The sequence below is a fragment of the Cuculus canorus genome, chromosome 5 (genome assembly GCF_017976375.1).
Source record: "Cuculus canorus isolate bCucCan1 chromosome 5, bCucCan1.pri, whole genome shotgun sequence".
Lineage (NCBI taxonomy): Eukaryota > Metazoa > Chordata > Aves > Cuculiformes > Cuculidae > Cuculus > Cuculus canorus.
In genome coordinates this window covers 27,836,475-27,858,570 of record NC_071405.1, presented here as the reverse complement: position 1 = coordinate 27,858,570, position 22,096 = coordinate 27,836,475, and the positions used below count along the sequence as shown (strand labels likewise).

The window sequence follows — 22,096 nt, the reverse complement described above, 5'->3', positions numbered from 1 at the left end:
TTACATTCAGGCCATGCAAATAATACTTATATGCATACATGTGCTGGAATCAACTCCTCTTTCTCTTTTTTCTTATGAGGGACTAATAAGATCTTGTCCGTTCATCATTATTATATTTTGTTTCTTAGTAACTGGTGACAGTGTGCTTCTTAATCTGTTTTAGTTAGAAGATGGGGAAGAAGAGCAGAGTAAAAACTCAGAAGTCGGGAACGGGAGCCACAGCGACAGTATCTCCAAAGGAAATGTTGAATCTAATTAGTGAGTTATTGCAAAGTAAGTTTTGGTTTTATGCCTTTCTGGAAAAAGGAGTGGTATGCAGTCGACTCAAAAATGTTCTCTTGTTGATACCAGTGAATTCCATTAATTTTCTGTAAGTGGCCAAGCTTGTTACTTCAGCCTGCTTAAGGCAGTACGTTATGTATCTCACAGTATCTTTCTCCATTACTATATGTCATTATTGCCTGACTTAAATATGTATGTATGTATGTATATATTGGACATGCCATATTTCTGGCAGCTTTTGACTTTACATCTCAACACAAGCATAAATACTGTGTGAGACTGGATTAAAATGAAACTACTCTAGGTAACTTGACACTGAAGGTTTATCAAAAATGTTTTTCTCATAAACCTCAAGAATTGCACTGTTACTGTTTATTATTTGAACAGTACTTTGAATTTATATAAAAGTAGAGAAATTAATTGTGGAAGGCAGCAGTACAACTCAGTTCAACTGTGCTGATATTTTTGTCACTTAATTTTTTTTGTTGTTGTTGCTGTTTGGAAACTTTTTATAGTGCTTAGTTCTTGTGCATAGAGCAAAGTTGTTTCATTTGTTTAGGAACTTGGAACCTGTCCGTTATTTCTAGTAAATATGAAAAGCAACATCATTTCATATGATGATGCTAATAATGCTGTACACTCTTTCTGCTGTCATTAGTAACTGTGCTGAGCTACACTTCTTGTTGAAGCATAAGTCCAGATTTTCGTATTCTGGCTACAACTCAATGTTGCCTTAGAAAAAAATCTGAATTTTTCTTTAGCATCAGTCACAAAGAGGAGATAAGGGGTTGGTGGAGCAGTTTCATGCTTATGCTACAATTGGCCTCGGCTTTGCTATGAAAAATAAAACATAGGTCTGGCTTTCTAAGAAAAAAGATGTATCAGCTGATCTTTTTGTCAAGCTTCCATGTTTTATTCAATGCAAAGATTTTTCAAATCAGTTGAGCAAGGTAATCTTCAGCTGTCTGCTTGGATTTGTGTGACTTAGATCAAGAAATCCACACACTGCATTTACAATATTGTCACAGACACTGTGGATATAATCTAAAGCTAGAGCTTAGCAGTGTATTCCTGTATTTGCCCTTCCAGTACACATGCATCTGTGAAAACAGTGTTGACTAGGCAGGTCAAATGTATGTACTAGCAAATTTCTCAATTACTTAAGGTAAGGGCTGTGCTATTATCATCTGCTGTCATTACAATGAGAATGATGGCAAACAGGCTGATGTAAACAGAGTGGTTTGCTTGGATTATTGAAAACAGACTTTTGTTTGTCTTATCTGAGAGACTATGTACTTAATGGTCTGGTTGTACCTTTTTTCTTCTTTGCTTTTTTAAACATTTGATGTTACTTAAATCTGGGAGAATATTAAAAAAAAATAAAAAAAACTTGAGACAAGTCATGCAATTAAAATTTTAAAAGAGTTGATTAATTACATGTCAGAAAATGGAATATTTATAACAATGGAGATTACAGAGTTTACCATATAAACACTTTTAAAGGACAAGTAGTACTATGGTTCAGCTGCTGTGAAACTGACCTTTTCTCCAGTGTTAATATATACATATGTGTACACACATACATGGAGACTTTATTAAAGAAAGCCTTTTCATTTGGTGTTTTTATTTACAGAATGCAGCAGTCCTACCCCAGGTCCTGGTAAGGAATGGGAAGAATATGTCCAGATTCGGTCACTTGTTGAGAAAATTCGCAAAAAGCAAAAAGGTAAATTTGAAATGCTAAGGGTGGCTCATAGTAATGATTTGCCTGAAGAATTGTCTGTTGACAGGCGAAAGGAATATTGTTGTTATATAAATGTTATACAATCCTTTATTTTGGGATAAAAATCTTAGTTCTCTGACGTGCAGTTGCTTTTTACACTTGCAAGCATTTCTGAAGTGTGCTTGTGGGCATGACCACTGGCATTGCCCATTTTAATACTTATTCTGAGTGAATATCACAGACAGGTGATCCTGTGATAATTCTGTTTGATAAGTTGAAAAAAGAGCTTGAGATTGTCATGAGATGACAATCTGAAGGACTAGAAGTAAAAATCTTCTGACAATAATAGGCCTTTTTGAATGCTGATTGCATAGTCTGCCCCTCTGCCTCTATAAATCTGAACATTTTGAATTCAGTTCTATACTTATTTTATTTTAACCTGGACATGGAAACAGTTTCAGCAGTTCGACATAATGACATTAAACTATGACAAAATATATAACTGCACAAAATAAATACATACGCTAATAAATCTATCTGCTATAAGTCAAGCGCATAATTAAAATAAAGACATGCTAATGGCACCAGAGTTAAGATGGAGTTTATTGCCAGTGTTCCTAAGTTTAGGGTATGCTTATTTTTCAGATAAGAACAGTTTTTTTCTGGTGTGTTCTGCAACAACTCACTGTTACTGGTACTTTATTTTCATATTAGATTTGGGTTTATTTGGAGGTATGAGTTAAAACACACTTTTTTGAGTAATATTATTAAAATAAACCTTTTTTTTTTGTATGACTGTTGTATTTTAATTGTGGACAAATAGCAATTCTTTTTTCTGTTATTTATGTGGTGATGGCATAAAGGCCAGACTGCATTTGAAGCAGAGCTTGATGAGCTCATGTACTTGCTTGAAAAAGCTGAATACTATACTTGGAGCCTTTAAAAATCCTTCTCATACCTGTTTTTAATAATTTTGACTAATGCACAAGACTCCTACTTCATGAAAGGACTTTGAAACCTCTGAACCTCAGTTACTGTCAGAAGGCATATGGGAAGAATCAATAATACTGTTTGATTGCATCTTGTAGCTCTGTAGAGGTGAACTTGATTCATTGTTTTGCTGTCCTGTGACTTCTGTAAATATATGGTACATGGACTCTTTTTTATGGTGTAATATGTGTGTTAGGGTAAAACATAATTCAGATTAACAGGAAGAGTTGTACTGTTCACTGTATTTTTCTTCTGTGCCAGAATGATCGAATCATTCATGGGGAAAATGGCTCCTGGCAGAAGTGGTAGAATTAGTGTAACAGTATTACGTTAACAGGGTGTATTTTTTCCATGAAAGACACCAAGCCTACTAACCCCACAGCACTGTTGACATACAAACGGGTTTTAATGTAACATTTTTACCCAGTGAGTATAAATAGTATGGTATCTTTCGAAAATATTTTTAATGGGACCTAGTAGTTTATACTACACAGTTTTCTAGCTTAATAAAAGCTTTAAACAATTAACAAAGGAAGTATAAATTACTTTGGGAACTTTGAGATATGCAATGAATGTATGTTGCCTATAGTGTCATAGTTTATGCTTTTCTGGAATAGAACACTAGGTTGCAGAATGTCAACTAAAATGTTCTTGATCATAGAAAACACTTCATTCGAAAACTCAATATTTTTACTTTCTAAAATTTCTCCTTGTTTGACTCACAGGCAGAATTTTAAATAAAGCTAATCTTTCTATATAGATCTTCATCAGTATAGCTACATTTTGTTCAATGTAGAAATAACCGTTCCTCAACACTGCTTGTAATTTAAAGGGGCTGTTCTCCTCTTTAATTTAGAAAGAAATGAGAAGTGTTGGAGCACATCATATGTGAGGAACAGAGGCAAAACTTCAGAGATGCTTACAGAATGGTTCCAAATACAAGCTGGATGTTAAAAGGTTCCAGTAGCCTTCCAGTAGCTTCCAGTAGTCAGTGTTAGAAATCAAAAGGGCAGTGTCCTGGACAGTATAATCCACTATCAAGTTCTGTAGAAGCTATGCAACTAGTGTTACTAGATTTGTGAGGCCTTATCTCTGAATATATTCAACAGAAAATCGCATAGTGAAGGGAATATGCAATAAAGGTGAAATCCCAGCTTTTTACAACAGAGAAAAAAAATCAGAACTTCATGTACCACATTTTCATTGCATTAAAAGAAAACACGTAACAAATCTCAAGTTTTTATACTGCATCATCGCAAACTATATTTTTAGATCATACTTGCACTTCTATGTCAACTGTAGATTTGATTGGTTCTGTGATTTGGAGGGGGGAATATTTGAAATATGCTAATGCTGCTTTCTTAAAACCCTTTTAATCAAAGATGTATTTATCATTTAACCAAAATATCTTTGGATGTAAGCAACTTGCTGATGATGTTTTGTCACTTAGAAAATGACCTGAAAATTTCAGAGGCATTTGGACACTTTTAATGTGATCTGACACTAGATTTTGGGTTGGAGGGAAACACAGAGGCAAAGAGGTATGAAAGGAGCTGGCCGAGTGTAGCCATGAACTATAATGCATAGGTTCAAATTGGACAACGGTAAAGGGGAAAGCTGAGAAAATGAATGAGGCGTACGATTTCACTGGTGGACCATGTGTCTGTCAAGGCAAAGTATAATAATTTGGACAACCTCTGAGGTGTTAGGAGGTTGATCAGTTGTTTAGTAGATCCATACGCTACAGGAAAAAGCTAACTGCCTTATGTGTGAGAGAAGGAACTTGAGATCTGCTTATTATCATTTTCAGTACTGAATTAATGAAACTGCAGCTTGCCTCTCAAATTCCTCATTTTGTCTATATTAACACATTGCGGTGATTGCATTTATCATCAATATTAAACTGGAAAATATTTTCATTCCGCTTTAGAATAGAAAGAGTAGAGGAGCTTCGTATTTCATCACAGCTCAGCTTAGGTGGTTGTGTTCTTAAGATAACTGGTAAGGCAATTTGTCAGAACATTTAAGTTGATGAAAACGGGGTATGACATTTGTATCCTATTGAGTAACACTTAACAAAGACCTGTTCTGACTCAGCTACTTCAAAGTAGAGCTGCTGTGGGATAGCAGATACCTTTTTACTTGTGCTTTTATATTGAACTACTTTATCTTTCTAAATTCTCTTATTTCTGCATTTGTTTTTTAATAAATTGTGTATATAGGTTTGTCTGTTGTCTTTGAGGGAAAAAGAGATGACTATTTCCCTGAATTAATGAAGTGGGCAACTGAAAATGGAGCATCCACAGAGGGTTTTGAAATAGCCAACTTTGAAGAGGAGGGGTTTGGTTTGAAAGCAACAAGGGAGATAAAGGTGAGCACGTGAACATTTGACTTAGACTAGAAAGTTGTGTTTGGAATGTAGCAGCAGAGCTCTGAAACGTACCGCCTTTCCTTTCCTCTTTTGAGTGCTTATGAAGCTGCTGTTCTGAAATGCTCTCAACTCTGCATACTTGAGAAATAAAATTATTGATAAAATTGAACATTATTTTTGACTCTTGGGTAGTAATGTGAATTTTTAATAAGTCTTTTTTTTCCTCTGTGTTGCCTATACTGATTACCTAATCACCAGAGTACTCTACCCCACCAATGTATTGCCCTCTTCCATGTTTCCTAACTACTTAGTCTCTTCTCTTCTGTCTTGTCCCTTCTTTTAAAGCACTGGTCTTTTTGCCTCAGAAAGAGGTATTTGCAATCAGTTAAAGAATATAGACACACACAGTTAGCTAACTGTTAAAAGGTAAGCATTAAAGATTGCCTCTTTCCATTCCTGTTTTACAGATGGGAAATAACAGATGGAGAACAATCAGGTGTTGTAGAAAGAATGTTAGAAAACAAGCATATTCATTTTAGGGCTTTGGTAGCATATTGTTAATAAGGGTAGCACTGCTGGTTGATAAAATCCCTGAACAATTCTTCTAAGATAAGAATGGGTAAAGTGAAAAATCCTCTGTTGGCACAAAATATTTGATCACGTACTTATCATAACAATAAAATGTATCTGGTAGCTTTGAGGTTGTGTGGGCAGTCTACATGTTAGCAGTTCCAAACTGAAGCACTGTATTTTGTAATTTACATGTCTTTAAGCTTTGTGTATTGCAGATTGGAACATTTGGTAACCACAATATGAAACAGCATGTTGGTTTTGTTTTTTTTTTTAATTTGTAGTGGAAGAGAAAGAAGAATTTTGATGCAGAATAATTTTGATGTTAAAAAAAAGCAAACCCAAAAACTGGCCTGTAATGTAAAGACTATGTGTATTTGAGACACCTGGCATATCACAGAAATGCGAACTGACCCTCTGCATTTTTTCTTTTCTGTAGGCTGAAGAATTGTTTCTGTGGGTTCCTAGAAAACTGTTGATGACAGTTGAGTCAGCTAAAAATTCAGTATTAGGTAAGAGCTTACAGAACTTCTTATGCAAGAAGTTGATACATATAGAATCATTCAGTAGAAGACTGCCTTCTGGTTTTTTTGTTTTTTTTTTTTAGCTGATCTCCTTTGTTTACAGGACTTGCTTATCATGCCAGCTGTCAGGTTTGGAATACCTACAAGCTTGAAGTATCAGTGGAAAGAATTTATTTTCCTCTTTGTTTCTGGCTGAGCACCCTAGACATAATCTAGAATTGTGTGTGTTATTTTGAGCATATATCATGTAGTTTGTGTAACACTAGGTGATAAAATGTTCTGAGGTACTGAGAGTATTGTTCTGGTTTCTTCTGTCATGCAATTGTAGATGAGGCATTTACTGCATCAAATAACTTGCAGTGTAATAAAATGCAGAGAGATAAATAATTTAGAAACCTGAAAAGCTTTTTTTTCATTGTTAAAAATTCTTACATTGTTATCTTATCATGTTAATTCAAAGTATATCTAGGGTGATATTTTCCATGGACAATTAATTTACTGCCTCACCTTTCTGGGCTAATTCAGGATCCCTATATTCTCAAGATCGGATTCTTCAAGCCATGGGCAATATAACATTGGCGTTCCACCTTCTTTGTGAGCGAGCCAACCCCAACTCTTTCTGGCTGCCCTACATACAAACGCTCCCCAGTGAATATGACACTCCTCTCTATTTTGAAGAAGATGAAGTGCAGTATCTTCAGTCAACTCAGGCCATACATGATGTTTTTAGCCAATATAAAAATACAGCTCGACAATATGCCTATTTCTACAAAGTTACTCAGGTAAGCATCTTAAGTGTAGTGTACAGTATGTGTCGTTCCACTGATCATTGTTGAGGAAGGTGTGAAAACAGTGATGCTAAATAATAGAGCAAGCTCTTAAAGGTTAGAATAATTACGATTTCCTACGGTTTTTGAACTGCTGCTAAAAATTCACAGTTCAGTAGGCTTGTGAATATGTAAGGATGTATTTAGTTGATTGGGAGGAATGATTACTGGCCTTCGTTTGGCATTGAGTGAGGCTTCATCTGGCATCCTGTACAGATGTGGGCCCACCAGTGCAAGAGGCATGTTGACAAACTGGAGTGAGATCAGAGGACTATTAAGATGTCATTTGCTACAGCCTTTTATGCATACAAGGAGAGGCTGAGCAGGCTGGATTTGATAATTCTGGGGAAAAGGAGATGAGGAATGAAATAATTATTGTTTGCAACTTGCTACTGGTAGCCAGACTTTAGACGTTTGCCTGTGGGAAGCTGGGCTAGATGACCTGCAGAGATCTACAACCTATGCTTCTATAACTCTGCAAAATGTATAGTTTGTAGGAAACAAAGTAAAATTATAGTTGTTAATTGACATAGAATAAAACAATTACATATGTTGTATTTCCAGTGTGTGTGGTTTAACTGTTGGGTTTTTTTTTCTATTTAACAAAATTATTTTGATTGCTTTCAAATACAAAGATAAACCCATATGGTAACAATGTGAGTATGAGGAGGCTCGAGATCAGTGAACTTTTCATCATGTTCTGAAGTGATGATTTAAATTTAGTTTCTGAGAAAGAACTGTTACTCTGACTGATGTCTAGACATAATTGATGTTGTAAGTGAATGGTGATGTTGTGTTGTCAAGGTAGTGCTCAGTCTCCAAACATCCAAAGCTTTTTGTGGCACAATCTGTGTAAAAAACATAGGACACTACATACTGAATTTCCACAATTGTGTGATCTAGACACCTTTTATTTTTGGCCATAAGAGAGGTCAGAAGACATGAATCAATTCTGTTCTCCTTTAAACTTTATCAGAGTTCCAAAGCTTTTCTAGTAACTGTTTTAATTCAACAAAAGTTAAGTTATTCTGCCTATCTGTTTAGTGTTTGAAGAACTTCCTATGTTTCAAACACAATGTCAGTTTACAAAGATAAGAAGCAGTGGGATACGTTTTGAAAACTGAAGTAATTGACACTGGTGGGTGAAAACCAAATAAGATGCATTTTATTTTGAGGCAAGGAGTAGGGTAGGAACAATAGCTTTAATATCAGGAAGGAACAAAATTTTTCCTTCCAGGTGTGTCATAGTTCAGGAAATGATAGCTTAGCCACCTCTGTTAGGTTTTATTTGCCATGTGCTTTTCTAGGATGCCAGTCCACATATGACCGTTCAGCTTTTCCCTTTTTTTCTCGAAGTGGACTTCCTGAACAAATAGAACGCCTCAATTTTATTTCTTTAGAGTATCTTTTTATGCTTGAATAGTTCTACCATTTTTAAAGAGTTATTAGCAGAATACAGTGTAACATTTTCCTGTTCTTCTAACTGCTATTTGTATTCTTGCAGTACTTACTCAGATAGCTACACTGTCACTATGACTAGTTCCATTATTTCCATTGACTGATCTTGCACTAGTAGTGTTATATGAGAGGTTATATGGTCATAACATTAATTTTAAAAAAGAAACAAGCATTTAGTACTCTGCATTGTTACATTTTCTGCTTTGTATTTGCTATTCTGTGGAAGCTGATATGGCAACTCATGGAGGAAGACTTCTTCATCTGATATTGTTGAGGCTGATCCAGTTCAGTTTGATCTGCAGCAATGGGAAACCTTTGTGGAAATAGTGTTTAAATAAATGGCCATCTTTTTAGGCTTTCTATTAGTACTAAACTAAGAGTTTAGTACTGTACTGTTGCCTTTTGTATGAATTGTTAAAATCTAGGTTCTGGTTGCTTGTGGTGGTTAGAAATCTATACTAGATTTTTTCTTTTAGTTCTCCTGACAAATGCTTTTATTGCTTATTTTATGTTATTGTATAATACATCTGATTGCTTCATTTTGAACGTCAGTGTGAGGGTACATCTGGTAGGAATTGTTGTTATTTACTTGTTCTTTGGAGAATGAATGGTAATAAACATCAGGTAAATTTTAGGTGTGTTCTCGTTGCTTCGTGCCATGCTTCAGTGCTGCCATGTAATCCCAATTTCAGTGAACATTTCTTTAGTACTCAGTAAATGTCACATTAGGAAAATATATAATATTGTCTGGCTCCAGGAGTGACGAATGTAGTGGGTACTTATTATTAATGCTTTTTTTAAAAATTCATGAAAAAGTTTTAATTTTTTTTTTTATTTCTGTTTCTAGTCTCAAAAATAAGAGCCTCATAATTTATAAAATGTTAGAGGAAAAAAGTTTATTTAAAAAAAAGCCTCTTTCTTCTCTAAAACAAAGTACCATTTTTCATTATTCAGAAAAGCTAAAATGGATTTTAGTATCATCTGGCATGTGCTCATTTTATAAACGAAATTGACCCACAAAATACTGGTGCTAAGGGTAATATTTTTGGAAATTCAGGAGCATATGGAAAAGGGAAGAAGTAGGGAGAGAAAAAATCATGATATAAATGAAAAAAAAACCAAAGCAAACCCATTTTTCTATGAAAGGCAGTATGTTCTGCAAGCTTTATGAAGGTGGAAGTTAGGTTTTTGTATACCATAATTTAATTCAGTAATACTGCTGCTCTAGCATTAGCATTGTAATGAAAGCTGGCCTGTTGTGACCAGGTATGCAGACTAATATATTTGTATTTTTTTTAAAAATAATATTTGTAATACAAAAAAACTTTGTATTTCTATCTTACTTGATAGCAATTCTACTGCAGAAAGTAAAGTATTTTGAAATAAAAGGTGTTTTGTTGGTATTTGAACACACTCAAAAAGGAAAAATTTGTGCAGGCAAAATATTTTAATTCCTTTGCAGCATTTTTAGTCTGCAAAACGTTTCTCATGGCGGGAGAATACAAGGATGAACAAATAATTTATTCAAATGCTTCATTTTCTTTCCAAATAGGATTGCTAGACTGTTATTGAAATAATTTAGCTTCTGATAGGTGTGCAGTTTTGTGCAGTTTTGAACAGTTTGTCAAGTTCTGGTTGTTTTATTTCCCTAGCTTCTCCGTAAGGGTGGCTTTTTCGGAATGCTTAAGTCCTAACTCTTTTCTCCCCGTGCTTAGTTTGGATACACATGAAGAATGGGCAGATTGATGCGTTTAACAGCTGTTGCAAGCTAAACTGCAGTCTGGTTTGATAAGCAGAAACAGGTGGGATGTTGGGTAGACAAAAATAAACCCTTGAGCATGTTAGCCAGGCTCTATAAACCACGCTGACACCTTTCTAAACGCATGTAATTTGATAACTGAAAAATAGTTAAAAGTTTTTACAGATGTACTTTAAAGGTGTTTTTGGCCTCTGCATCGCTATAAGAATACTGCGGATGGTCAAAAAAATATACTTTCATCACAGCAGACTCGTAGGTTGCAATGTGTTTTTATAGTTTGTTTCAGAGAAATTTTGTAAACTGCAGGCTTTTTGTTTCCCTAGAAGGTGTGCATATGACTCCCATTAACATTTATGGGCATTACCTGCCTACTGAAGGGTGAACAGAGCCCAAGTATTTATGGTTCAATGTTACTTTTCTTTTGTATGCTGAAATGTGGTATAATGAGCACAAGAGGGAGCCATATAGTTTACAGACATTCACAGTGAGCTTGTATTTCTAAAGTAAAGACAACCAAGCTTGAAGCTCTTTTAAAAGAATATGCAGTGGTCTTCATGTTTGACTTTCAGTTGCATATGGATGCCTGTTTGCAGTCTACTACAGAGAAGTTTTTGTAAATCTAAACAGGAAATCAAGATGAGAGGATTGTTCCTAGAGAAGGTGGAAGTGCCTGAACTAATTTTGCATACTATGAGTCTGAAGCAGTGCTGTATCTTTTCCTCAGGAATAGTAAAGACTGTTATTTGCTGCCTTACTAAAAGACGATTTTATGATAATTTTAGTGAACTTTTAAAATCTCTGAAAGGGTAGGTCTGAAACTGGCAGAGGTTTGCCATTGTAGCCAGCTGTATGCATTCAGTGGTGTTCTAGGAGTAAGTAATATCTGTATGTGGCTACCTCTTTTGTGCTGGAAAAAGGGTCAGTTTTGCAGGACTGTCCCTTTTGGCATAGATTTAGACGGTATTCTTAGCTTGTTTTCTTTGGACCACTGGAGGGCTGCAGATTTTTCTGGAGGGTACCTGTGAGTTAGCTGTCTTGGGGGAAAAACCGCACACGCACACACACAAATTCAACAAAATACCACAATCCCAAAACCATCTATGTGGATGACTTTGTGGTGGGCATCTGCTATAGGCTGCCTGATCAGGAGGAAGGAAGGAGAAGATGAGATCCTCTACAGAGAGCTAGAAGTAGCCTCACATTTGCAGGCCCTGGGTCCTCATCAGGGACTTCAGCCACCCTGATATCTGTTAAAAGGATAAAGCATCAAGCTATAAGCAATACAGGAGGTTCATGGGGGGAGCATCAGTGACAGCTTCCTGACCAAGAAAATAGAGAAGCCAATGAGGAGAGGTGCTACTCGCATTTGTTGACCTTATACAAACACGGAAGGGTTTGTTGGAAGCGTAAAGGTTGACTACAGCCTTGGCTGCAATGTCCATGAGATGGTGGAATTCAGGATCCGTGAGAGGAGGGTGCAGGAGAGAAGAAGTCACAATGCTGGATTTCAGGAGAGCAGAATTGGCATCTTCACAGATCGGCTTGGAAGAGTCCCATGGGATAAGGCTCTAGAGGGATGAGGCACCCAAGAAAGAAAACACAAAGTTAATATTCAAAGATTGCCTCCTCCAAGTTCAAGAGCAGTCCATCCCAGTGAGCATGAAGTCAGGCAAAAACACCAGGAGCCCTGCGTGGATGAACAAGGAGCTCCTAGCGAAACTAAAACACAAAAAGAAAGCATACAGAAGGTGGAAGCAGGGGCGTGTAACCTGAGAGGGATACAGAGACATTGTCGTATCATCCAGGGATGAGATTAGGAAAGCTAAAGCCCAGCAGGAGTTGAACCTGGTAAGACATGTGAAAGGCAACTGAAAGGACTTCTGTAAGTACATAGATTGCAAAAGGAAGACTATGGAAAATGTGAGCCCGATGCTGAATGAGAGGGAAGACCTGGTGACACAGAACATGGAAAAAGCTGAAGTAACAAAAGCCTTCTTTGCCTCAGTCTTTACTAGCAAGACTGGCCTTCAGGAATCCCAGGCCCCAGATACCACCAGGAAAGGCTGGAGCAAGAAAGATGGTACCCTTAGTTGAAAAGGATCAATTCAGGGAATACTTAAGCAAAGTGGACATATACAAGTCCGTGGGCCCTAATGGGGTGCACCCACAACTGCTGAGGGAGCTGGCTGCTGTTGTTATCAGGAGATTCAGTGGGCTTTGAATGATCATGATGATTGGAAGGGTGCCTGAGAACTGGAGGAAAGCAAGTGCTATTCCTGTTCTCAGGAAGGGCGGGAAGGAGGACCCAGGGTACTGCAAGCCTGTCAGCCTAATGCAACAATCTGCCGTTGCAGCAAAAAGGGCTAATGGCATCCAGGGCTGCATCAGGAGAGGTGTTGCCAGTAGGTTGAGGAAGGTGAATCCTTCCATTCTGCTCAGCACTGGTGAGGCCACAGCCAGAGTACTGTGTCCAGTTCTGGCCTCCACAGTGCAAGAGAGATTGGTAAATAAGAATTTTACAGTTAAACTAAATGGAGAATGCAAAGTCACCTGTTTAAGTAACATTTAAGCAAGGAAATCTAATTTTCATTTACTCAGTTTTATGTCTCTTTGATAAGTGAATGAGCAGATACTTGCAAATGTTTTCTTTGCCTTCTGTCAAGTTACTGTCATTCAAAGCAGAAGCTGCCCCATGAATCGCACCTTTTTTTTTTTTTTCTTTTCCTTAATAGAATCTATTTGGTAGAAGTCACTACTACTTTTAGGCAGTACCTGTAGTCTGGTTTCTATCCTGTGTTCCACAGGAACATTCTCATACCGATTTTCTGACTGCTGTGAATTGACATCTGGATGGTGCTTGTGAAAGTGTTATTGGAGTCCCATTGCAACCTCAAATATTGCAGTAATTTATTCAAAGATGTTTTGATCTGTTTGTTTGCACTATTGGACAGAGAACTTGATTTCCTGGAGGCTGTAATCCCTTTTGATCAGATACTAAATTTAATTTATTATTCATATAAAATTTGACTAATTGATTTAGCGTGAATGAAATTCTAAAATCCGGTTATTAGCTGTTGGGCACTGGAATATCATTTTAGTTAGGACATTTTAACACATTAAGTTCTAGATCACAATAATATTATAACATCTTTAAAATCTGGTATCACATTTGACTCTTCAATATTGGGTATATTAGGCGAGATTTCACATCTCTAGCTTAATTTTAACACCAGTTTTTGAAGTTGTGATGATTCTTTCAACATGACTTATGCTGCTCTTACATTATTTTTCTGTACTGTTTCTAATCTGTCCTATTCCAATAAGCATATGATTTTCCAGGTCAGTGTGAAGTAGAACGTCTGGTCTCTCTCTGTACTTGGCTTTCAGATACCATTTAACTTTCATGTGTTAAATAACATTTGAGTTGAAAGCAGACAAGTTTACTGTGTTTTAAAACACTATTCACATGTTTGGAAGTTATTATTTTTAAATTGATATAACAGAATATTTTAATGTTTCTAAAGAGGTCCACTAATATGCAGTTAAAAGCAAATGTGTTTGGAAGCAGATTATCATGTTCTTATCATGTACCAGGGTACATGATCCTTAGGGTTCTCAGTCTGTCCCATGCCCCCTCACCCCCGTCACCCTTGATTTATGCTCATTGGCATGCCAATCAAATTGCTTTTTTTCAGAAGTGATGTCAGTGACACTAAAAAATGGGTGGAAGAAAGATGGCACAATTTTAAACACTATAAAATCTTTCTTTTTTGGTTACTTGTCTGTTACACATGTCAGCTTAAGAAAAGATTTAAAATTCCATTGAGTTAGACAGTCACAAAGGTAAAATAGCATTGCTATTTGAATTTGCTTTCTCTGAATGTCAATGCCTGAGTTGTTGTTCTTGATCAATAATAAATCAATAGGCACTTAATAATGGAATACATTTATGCCTTTCTGTGTTTCTCACTCTGTGAGGGCCAAAATATTGTATTAATCTATTTTGCTGGCAGCAAACTGAAGGCTGACTGTATGCTTGTATGTACCACTTAGTGTGTCCTCCGTAAGGTGGTTTAGATTTTGCAAACATGCCAAATTCCTGGGTTTTATGTCACTTCTTGAATATCCCACGCCTGGCTATGATGACAATAATGGCGGGTCCTGGGGCTTCCTTGGGCCATTCCTGACTCTCTTTATTGCAGAGGCAGCTACAGGCTTCGCTAGGTTGTGTCTGCCTGTCTCAGAGCTCAAGTCCTTGCGTGGGTAGGAGGTCTGCTGCCTTCTTCCCCGTTCCTTCTTTGCCTTCTGCGGGAACACGGTGACAGCGCTGGGCTTTGAGCCAACCGGACACAGGAGGTGGTGTTTGGCTGTTCGGGCAGCATTTGCTCCTCAAACAGCTGTTCCCTATCTCCTCCAAGGAAAAGGTGGCAGGCCATATGGAGGCATCCTGTAGTCCAGATTCAGCCGATGGGCGCCAGTTGGACCGTGCTGGCCTAGATCGAAATACAGGCACATCCCACTTGGTGTCTATTTCTTACAGTCAGAATATTTTAAAGTTGGAGGACAGACAGGATAAAACATACTCTTCATTTTAGGTATAGATGTTATCTTTCTTTGGGCGTTCATTGTTAAGACCTCCTAATCAGTAGGTTTTAATTTATTTTATATTCTGAATGGTTTGGATTTTGTTATAGGAGCCTAAATGCCCTCATTCCTCTAGAGAAACAGAGATATACTTCAAAGCGTATATGCCAGTACTAAACAAAATTTGTTTCTGCACAGTTTAAACCACATTTGGGAGGAATAATACATTCTCTTGTTAGTATTATGGGCTTTTAAAACATTTATTTTTTTTTTTGAAGATAGGGTTCTCAACCGCTCTCCTAGTTGAGAATGCAGATGAGCATCTGTTTTTACAGCCAATAGAGTGGAGAGGTTTTTTGTTTGCTTTTCTGTTAGTCGCTTTTATTTCTATTTTTTGAGTTGCACTTTCTGGGGCAGTTGAGTTTATCCCCAGAGATGTTGTCTGTGTCTTTTGTGGAAGTGAGTGCCTCAGCAGACATGGGGAGATCATCATACACTTACAAGTATACTTTCTCATATAAAGTTTGTACTTATTATGTAGATTTAATATTTTTCCTGATATAACAGCAGTTACAAATGTTCCATAAATTTAAAATATGATAACAAGCTGATGTTTCTTAGAATGTAATACTCAAAGGATATATTCTTTAAGCACTGCAAAATTATACAGGGGACTTCTCTTTGTTAAAATTAGTAATTTAACTAAATTACAAAGTGGATTATCCTCTTCAGTCAGACCCAATGCTAATACTCCACACAGTAGGAGATTGATATGTTGCTAAGTAAACCAAAGTTTCTTTTCTTGTGCTATGGTTTGTATGTGAGTTGAAGAGGAAGTGCTAAGTTTTTAGTTTTGGAGGTGTGTGCTATAGTGCCACTACACCTGGTTCTAGAATTTACCATGCCTCGTGTGCCATGCTGTTTATGCAGCATGGTACCTTGGTTATAAGATGATCATGATCCAAGCTTCCACCTAAGTGGCTTCTGGTATGGTTTATCTGTAAACTTAAATAGTTGATTCACAAGTAACAGAACTTGTACCCGGCCATACCGGGTAATATTAATGCTTGTTAAGATATTCTTTAGGTGTGGAGTGGTTGTGAATAGGAAATAATATCCCTGTCTTTTTAAAGCAGTTCACTTCAGGCTTTCCATCACAGCATTTTATCTGGGGCTTGTGATTCCTTGAATTAGTAGTAGAGTTAGTGATGGATTTGTGCATGAATGTAGTGTGCGTGCTGCGGTAAACAAGATGAACAAGGTAAACCTTGTATCTCAAAAGGAGGAAACTCTTTACGGTACCTGTCTTACTGTACGTGTGTGAATGTAGCAATACAGACTGAACTTATCAATATTAGGCTCAACAACACCACTTAATTCATTTCATGAGGAGATTTACTGCAGGGAATAGTGGACCTAGTGTGCGTCTCTGTTAAGCGAGGGACTGGGGGGACTGTGTCATTGGAAAACATGTCTAGTCTCAGCCTGACTGGCTCTCCCACTTCTCCCCTTCAACTCTCAGTGCGGCTGCATTCAGCTGTAACTGATCTTATGAAAGGGCAGGAAAAGATATAAAAAACTTGGTCACTAATTTAAATGTCATATCCAAATGCCTTGTTTTCTGGGAAAGATCGGTATTTTAGAATTGTGTATGTTAAGGGGTATTCTGTAAATGTGATGAAGAAGTGGACATTAAAAAGTCCATCAATGTCTTGTCTCTATTTAATAAAGGAGATGTCACCAGAATGTAGGCAGGGTACTCATTTATAGTCAATTCAGAATAATTTCTGTATACTCCATCAGCCAAATGCGAATGACCACTTTGCATGTGAAGTGGGTTGTCAGTCCTTCAGACCCTTGAGTTAGTAGTTGATGTCATGGTTTGAGTTTTCTGTTATGCCACTGCTGTCTCATTAACTGAAAACAATTTTTGTAGGTAGAAGGTACAGAAGAAGGGACTGTGCAGTAAAATTCCATTGCACCAGGAGGAGTCATTCCACTCTGTTTCCGCTGCACGAATCCCCTAATAGTCTGGAACAGTGCTTTCTTGTGTATACTGGCAGAAAGTAAATAAAAAATGCTGACATAAAGAATAAGCAAGAATGTTATTTAGATTTAATAAATTTCAATCCTGTGATACCTTTTTAATTTGAAAATTCGTTCTATTAGGTTTTGCAAAGTAGGATGATCTTTCTTCCATTATAACAGCATAGGTTTGTGGATGTAATTCCTAGTGTTTCATGAACGAGGCTGTTTGAAAATTCTGGAGCATGTGTCTGTAGTTACAGACTGTTATTACAAAGTAAAATAGTCTTTGGCCTTGTCTCCTGTCCTGTACCGTGAGCTAGCTTTCCCTTGTTAGGTTAGGCAGTATACGTCCAATGGAAAAAGCGAATTCTTGTTTCCCTGTAGATCGCTAGGATCCTCCATTCTGAATTCTTTATTTTTCTTAGCTTTAGGGCAGTTAAAGCCTTAGCAGCTCCACAGAGAGGAGTTTCTCTTCAAGGCTGCTGCTTCAAAGGATTTCCAGAGCTGGGAAAGGGACAGTAACCAGCAAATGCTGACAGATCTTCCTGCTTCTGGCCTTGAAAGTGTGTGTGTGGTGTATGTTTGTGTTTTTGTACACCTACACATTGGCCTGAAACCATCAAGTAGCATCCAACAAGGCTCATAAGGAAATCTCCCAATGTTAATGAGTACATCAGAAAGAGGGGAGAATCAGCAAAGAAGGGGAGGAAAAAAATTGTTTGGTCAAAAGGAACAAAGCCTTGGGCTTTATGTTCAAAGGAATGAAAGTTAACAAGGTGGAAACTTAAATGGATTTTGGCTTTAACTGTTTCAAGTACCCTTAGTGTTTTCAGGGCTGGGAAGGGGGTGGAGTGATGGCCTCGGTGTAATCACAGCACTTGGTATGATGCTTTCCTGAGATTGAAATGGAGGTATGTCTACTTCAACTGTGCACAAGAGGTTTTTGAGAATATTGAAATCTGATTTAGTAATATTTGATGTGATGATTGCCCACAACTTTTCCTTGGACTTGTAAGTACTTGAAATATTCTTCACAGAAATCCAACCATCTCTGTGTTTACAAACTGAGGAAACCAACAAAAACAAGCATTTTCTTTTAGTTATATATTAAAGTGGAGCGGTAGATGACTCCAGTGGTCAGCTTGTCTCAGCTGAGAGGTGGTGTCATTTCAGAAGAAACACTAATTTTGATCATATCCAGTGATTCAATTATTTTTTTTCTTATCTTGAGTGTACAAGGACTAATGGTACAAAGGATATACTGGCCAGTATGACTTCACACCAAAATGCAGCAATTTTTTTCAAGACATTTAGTAGCATAGATATGAAGACAAATTTAACTCTATGTAAACTTTTGTACTGTGATTTTAAGTTTTACTCAGACATTTTATTGCATGTTACAGTAATAAGACTTGTACGGTACATCACTTGGTAAACATGCAAATATTAATCCAATTTTGATGGAAATTTCTTGTCAAGATTAGGATCTCTGATAAATGAGCTTTGGCATTTTGTGACTGAATGGGGAAAGGGGTTACCACCTCTAATAGCCTGGACAATCTTTCACAGGAGGTTAATGCCCTTGCAGGCTGAATAGCAGAAGTGAAGATTATGATGGCTTCTCAGTTGGAAAGGCACCCACCCGTTCTACATCAAAACCTTCATATTGTCCAAATAAAACCAAACCTTCACAAAAGTGGCAGAGTCCTCTAGCATCCAGTTTATAATAAGGCTTGAGAATTACTATCTTGTGATGTCCCTACAAAAATATGACAGAGAAATCATTAGCGCAAAGGCCGCTAAGCAGGCATCAGGAGTTGTGTTTTCTTGTGAGACACTGAACAAGTAATAAACTCCTGGGTATTACTGCTTCCCAGAAAGAGAAGGATGTCTCAAAGGGTATTTTTCTTTCCTCCCCCCCCCCCCCCCCCCCCCCGTTCCCCCCCCCTTTTCTCTGGTTGCCACACTGAGTAACTGGCTTCTAGTCTGATAGTGTTTTAGGTGACTAGAATAACAGTCTGTCTCTTTCCGCAGTGGCTGCAGACAATCTGGCAGCAATCACTGTTACTTTTTAATATTTCTGGTTATTTTGAGATATCCTCCAAATGTCTCAAAGAAGGCTTGGAACGCTGAAGGGGAGGAAGCATTTTTTTCAGGAATAGCAGCATCAGGAGGAAAATTAAATTCAGCATGCCACTATTTGTTTTTGCAGTGGTCATCACCCTGATTGCCAGCTCTGACAATATTTTCACAGAAAGGGTAACTAAATAGATGATATTTGTTCTTTATAATAATTCTTTCAGTAGAATGTCAGGACCTGCATCTAAATGAATATATTCACATTTTCATATTCCCATTTTTTATTTAAAGTTTTCCCCTCCTAACTTTCTGAAAGTAGTTCATACAGACTTGGTAAGTTACAATTAGGGTTCATGTAGGGGATAGTGTTACATTTCAACGCTCATCTAGAGACCTAGCTGTGTGAACCTCTAAAAGCTAGATCTGATGGGTTTTTTTATGTATTAAGTGTTTGTTTAGTTTAAATATGTCTGTATCATTTTTGATCAGCCTAAGGAATTTGCATGCTATGCAGCAGTCATCTTCTATACTTTATTAAATATCTGTCAATTATAAATATCAAGGTTTTACATTAATGTCAAGATAGTACATCAAAAATTCATGGAATATGTGACTTTTTTCAAGGGTATTTAATACTTAATGCATTTGTGTCATTTTTCTTTCTAGATATATTGACAGGTTTTATTAAGTGTTTGTTAGGGAGATTTCATTTTTACCAAGGGACTATAAAGAGAAGCTGCATACTAAATCAATTTTTTAATCAGAATATTGTTCTTTTTTGTGTGTCTTCGGATTCTTGTAATCTGTAGGGGCTTTAAGTTACATTGTAAAATAGTCCAAGTCAGAAATCTAACATGATCAAATATGCTGACGTACCTTAACTTTAAAACAGCTACTAGAATATTGTACCGTGGAATCTTATAAATATGGTAATTATGTACACTGGGATTTTATTCTGTCTTGTCTTTTAGGACTGTATATTTTGTATTTCATTGTAATTTATTAGTGGATTTATATCACGTGTGGATGGTAAGTTTCACAGATTTACAAATGGGGAGTGTGGCGGTGTTTAGTGGCATCTGGAATCTTTGCTTATCGGTTGTGTCTTCAAGTTTACTCCTTATGGACAGACTACTGATGTCAAATGAACAACTAACTCCACTGCAATCCGCAGATTTAATACAGATATTTCTGGCAGAGAGGACAATGCCAGCCTGTGTGTATTCTGCTTCCCGAGGGTGTTTGCTCCACGTTAGGACTGAGCGCATTGGCTGGCACTCCCTGTGCAGAGTCCGAGTTGGAACTGTGCACAGGTAACACATTTCGTCTCTAAAAATCACTTTTACAGAGACTACAGAGGGTTAAGCGTAATGCCTCTTAGTGCGATACGTCCATAGTAATTATTGCCATTTGCAAAATCATTTATTCCGTATAAAGCCCCTGTTTGGGAAGGGGAAGGAGAGCAGAGAAGGGCGGGGAGGAAAGCTGGGGTTATCTGCTTGTGTACCGGGGGGTCTTTCCTGGACTTGCCAGACCCTCAGCTTTGCAAGTACGGTACCATAAAGGTAAGTTATCCCCACTGGGATGTCAGCGCGTTGGAATGACTCGGAAGGGAGGGGTTTCCCTGTCGGGTTTGCGTCCCTCGCCCTGCGGAGCGGCGGGCGGTGCCGGCAGGGGGCAGTGTGGGCCCGCCAGGGACACGGAGCGGGGGCTGCGCAGGGGGAGCTGCACCCGGCGCCTGCGGATACCAAATACCTTCCTTAAAGCTTCGGGGGCAGCGCGAGGTTCAGCCTTCGCAGCCCACAGCGATGTAACGGGCGAAAGCGTTACGGCATTGTAAAAGCGAGACAGTTGATAGGCTTCCATCTCGCACTGCCGGCTTGGCTTTCCTCTGCTTAGTTTGTGAAGCTATTGATACGTAATATTAGCAATAAAAGTTGACATTAAATTGTCATAAAGGAATAATGGGGGGTGTCTGAGGATTGTTACTCCCAGCTGAAGGCTAAATTTCTGTGTTCATTTCTGAAACCGAGTCCAAACTGTTCTGCTGCTGGGGAGATGTTCTGCCTCCTGAAATGTGTTGCTTTGGGTTCCAGCTCTGGTTTTGTAGGGAATCTTTTTGAGAGAAGAAATAACTCTGTAAAATGCGCTGCTACAATTAAACTCGAGGGAGTTTGCCGTGCAGTGGCCGTATCGTCGGTGTGAGTGAAAATCGTGTGGAAACGCAGTACTTTAAAAAGAAAAAAGTGAGGGAAAGGGCAGGAGTCGCTGAAATTGTTGACTTCTGTCGTATTCCAGAGAAAGCCCATCCAAACGGTTAACTGGAGAGGCTAAGGGAGACGGGGCACCTGGGACCTAACACCCAATTGGCAGTCTTTTGTGATGTATAATTTGCCTAAAATTGTGCACTGAGCACAAGCTTTTGTTTTCTAATTGATTTACGGCTTGAGCCACTTTTCCCTCATCCCCTACTGTCCTGCACACAGTGCCAGCAAGTACATTACAGGAGAAATGATAAATTACCATGCACTTGTGATGCTAATGCATCAAGAGTAAAAAACTGCATGGAGCTCCGTGCATTAAGAGTGTCGCAAAGATAAAGCTATGCAAAAAATCATTTGTATCTTCTGAAATAACCGTTTGATCATTTACTTCAATTCGTTTCTGAGACCTAATTGAACCCGAAGATTAAAATTTATGCTGTTATGGCTTTCCATTTGTGAACCGGGAGAAAGTTCTAAAGAAGGTGTGCAAGTAGCTTAAAGCTACCTTTATTTTTGAAACTTTTAATAAGTTAATTGATCAGGAATTTAACAGGTATTATAGTGTCTTAATAAAGCCTTAAAATCTAAATATTGTGCTTGTTAATGACAGCTGCAGTATGCGTTCTCAAATGGCATT

At 37.7% G+C, this 22,096-nt stretch overlaps 1 protein-coding gene across 4 annotated transcripts in view; it reads left to right on the top strand.

Annotated features, from left to right (window-relative positions):
- SETD3 (SET domain containing 3, actin histidine methyltransferase) overlaps positions 1-22,096 on the top strand; it is a 62,639-nt gene that overhangs the window by 24,994 nt on the left and 15,549 nt on the right. For 3 of the 4 annotated variants that reach the window (XM_054067400.1, XM_054067399.1, XM_054067401.1), the window contains 5 exons: positions 164-273; positions 1,916-2,008; positions 5,218-5,366; positions 6,376-6,448; positions 6,986-7,242. In XM_054067400.1, the coding sequence (XP_053923375.1) occupies positions 171-273; positions 1,916-2,008; positions 5,218-5,366; positions 6,376-6,448; positions 6,986-7,242 (675 nt within the window). In that variant the 5' untranslated portion in view covers positions 164-170. The remainder of the gene's footprint in view (positions 1-163; positions 274-1,915; positions 2,009-5,217; positions 5,367-6,375; positions 6,449-6,985; positions 7,243-22,096) is intronic. The other variant, XM_054067402.1, reaches the window with a different exon arrangement.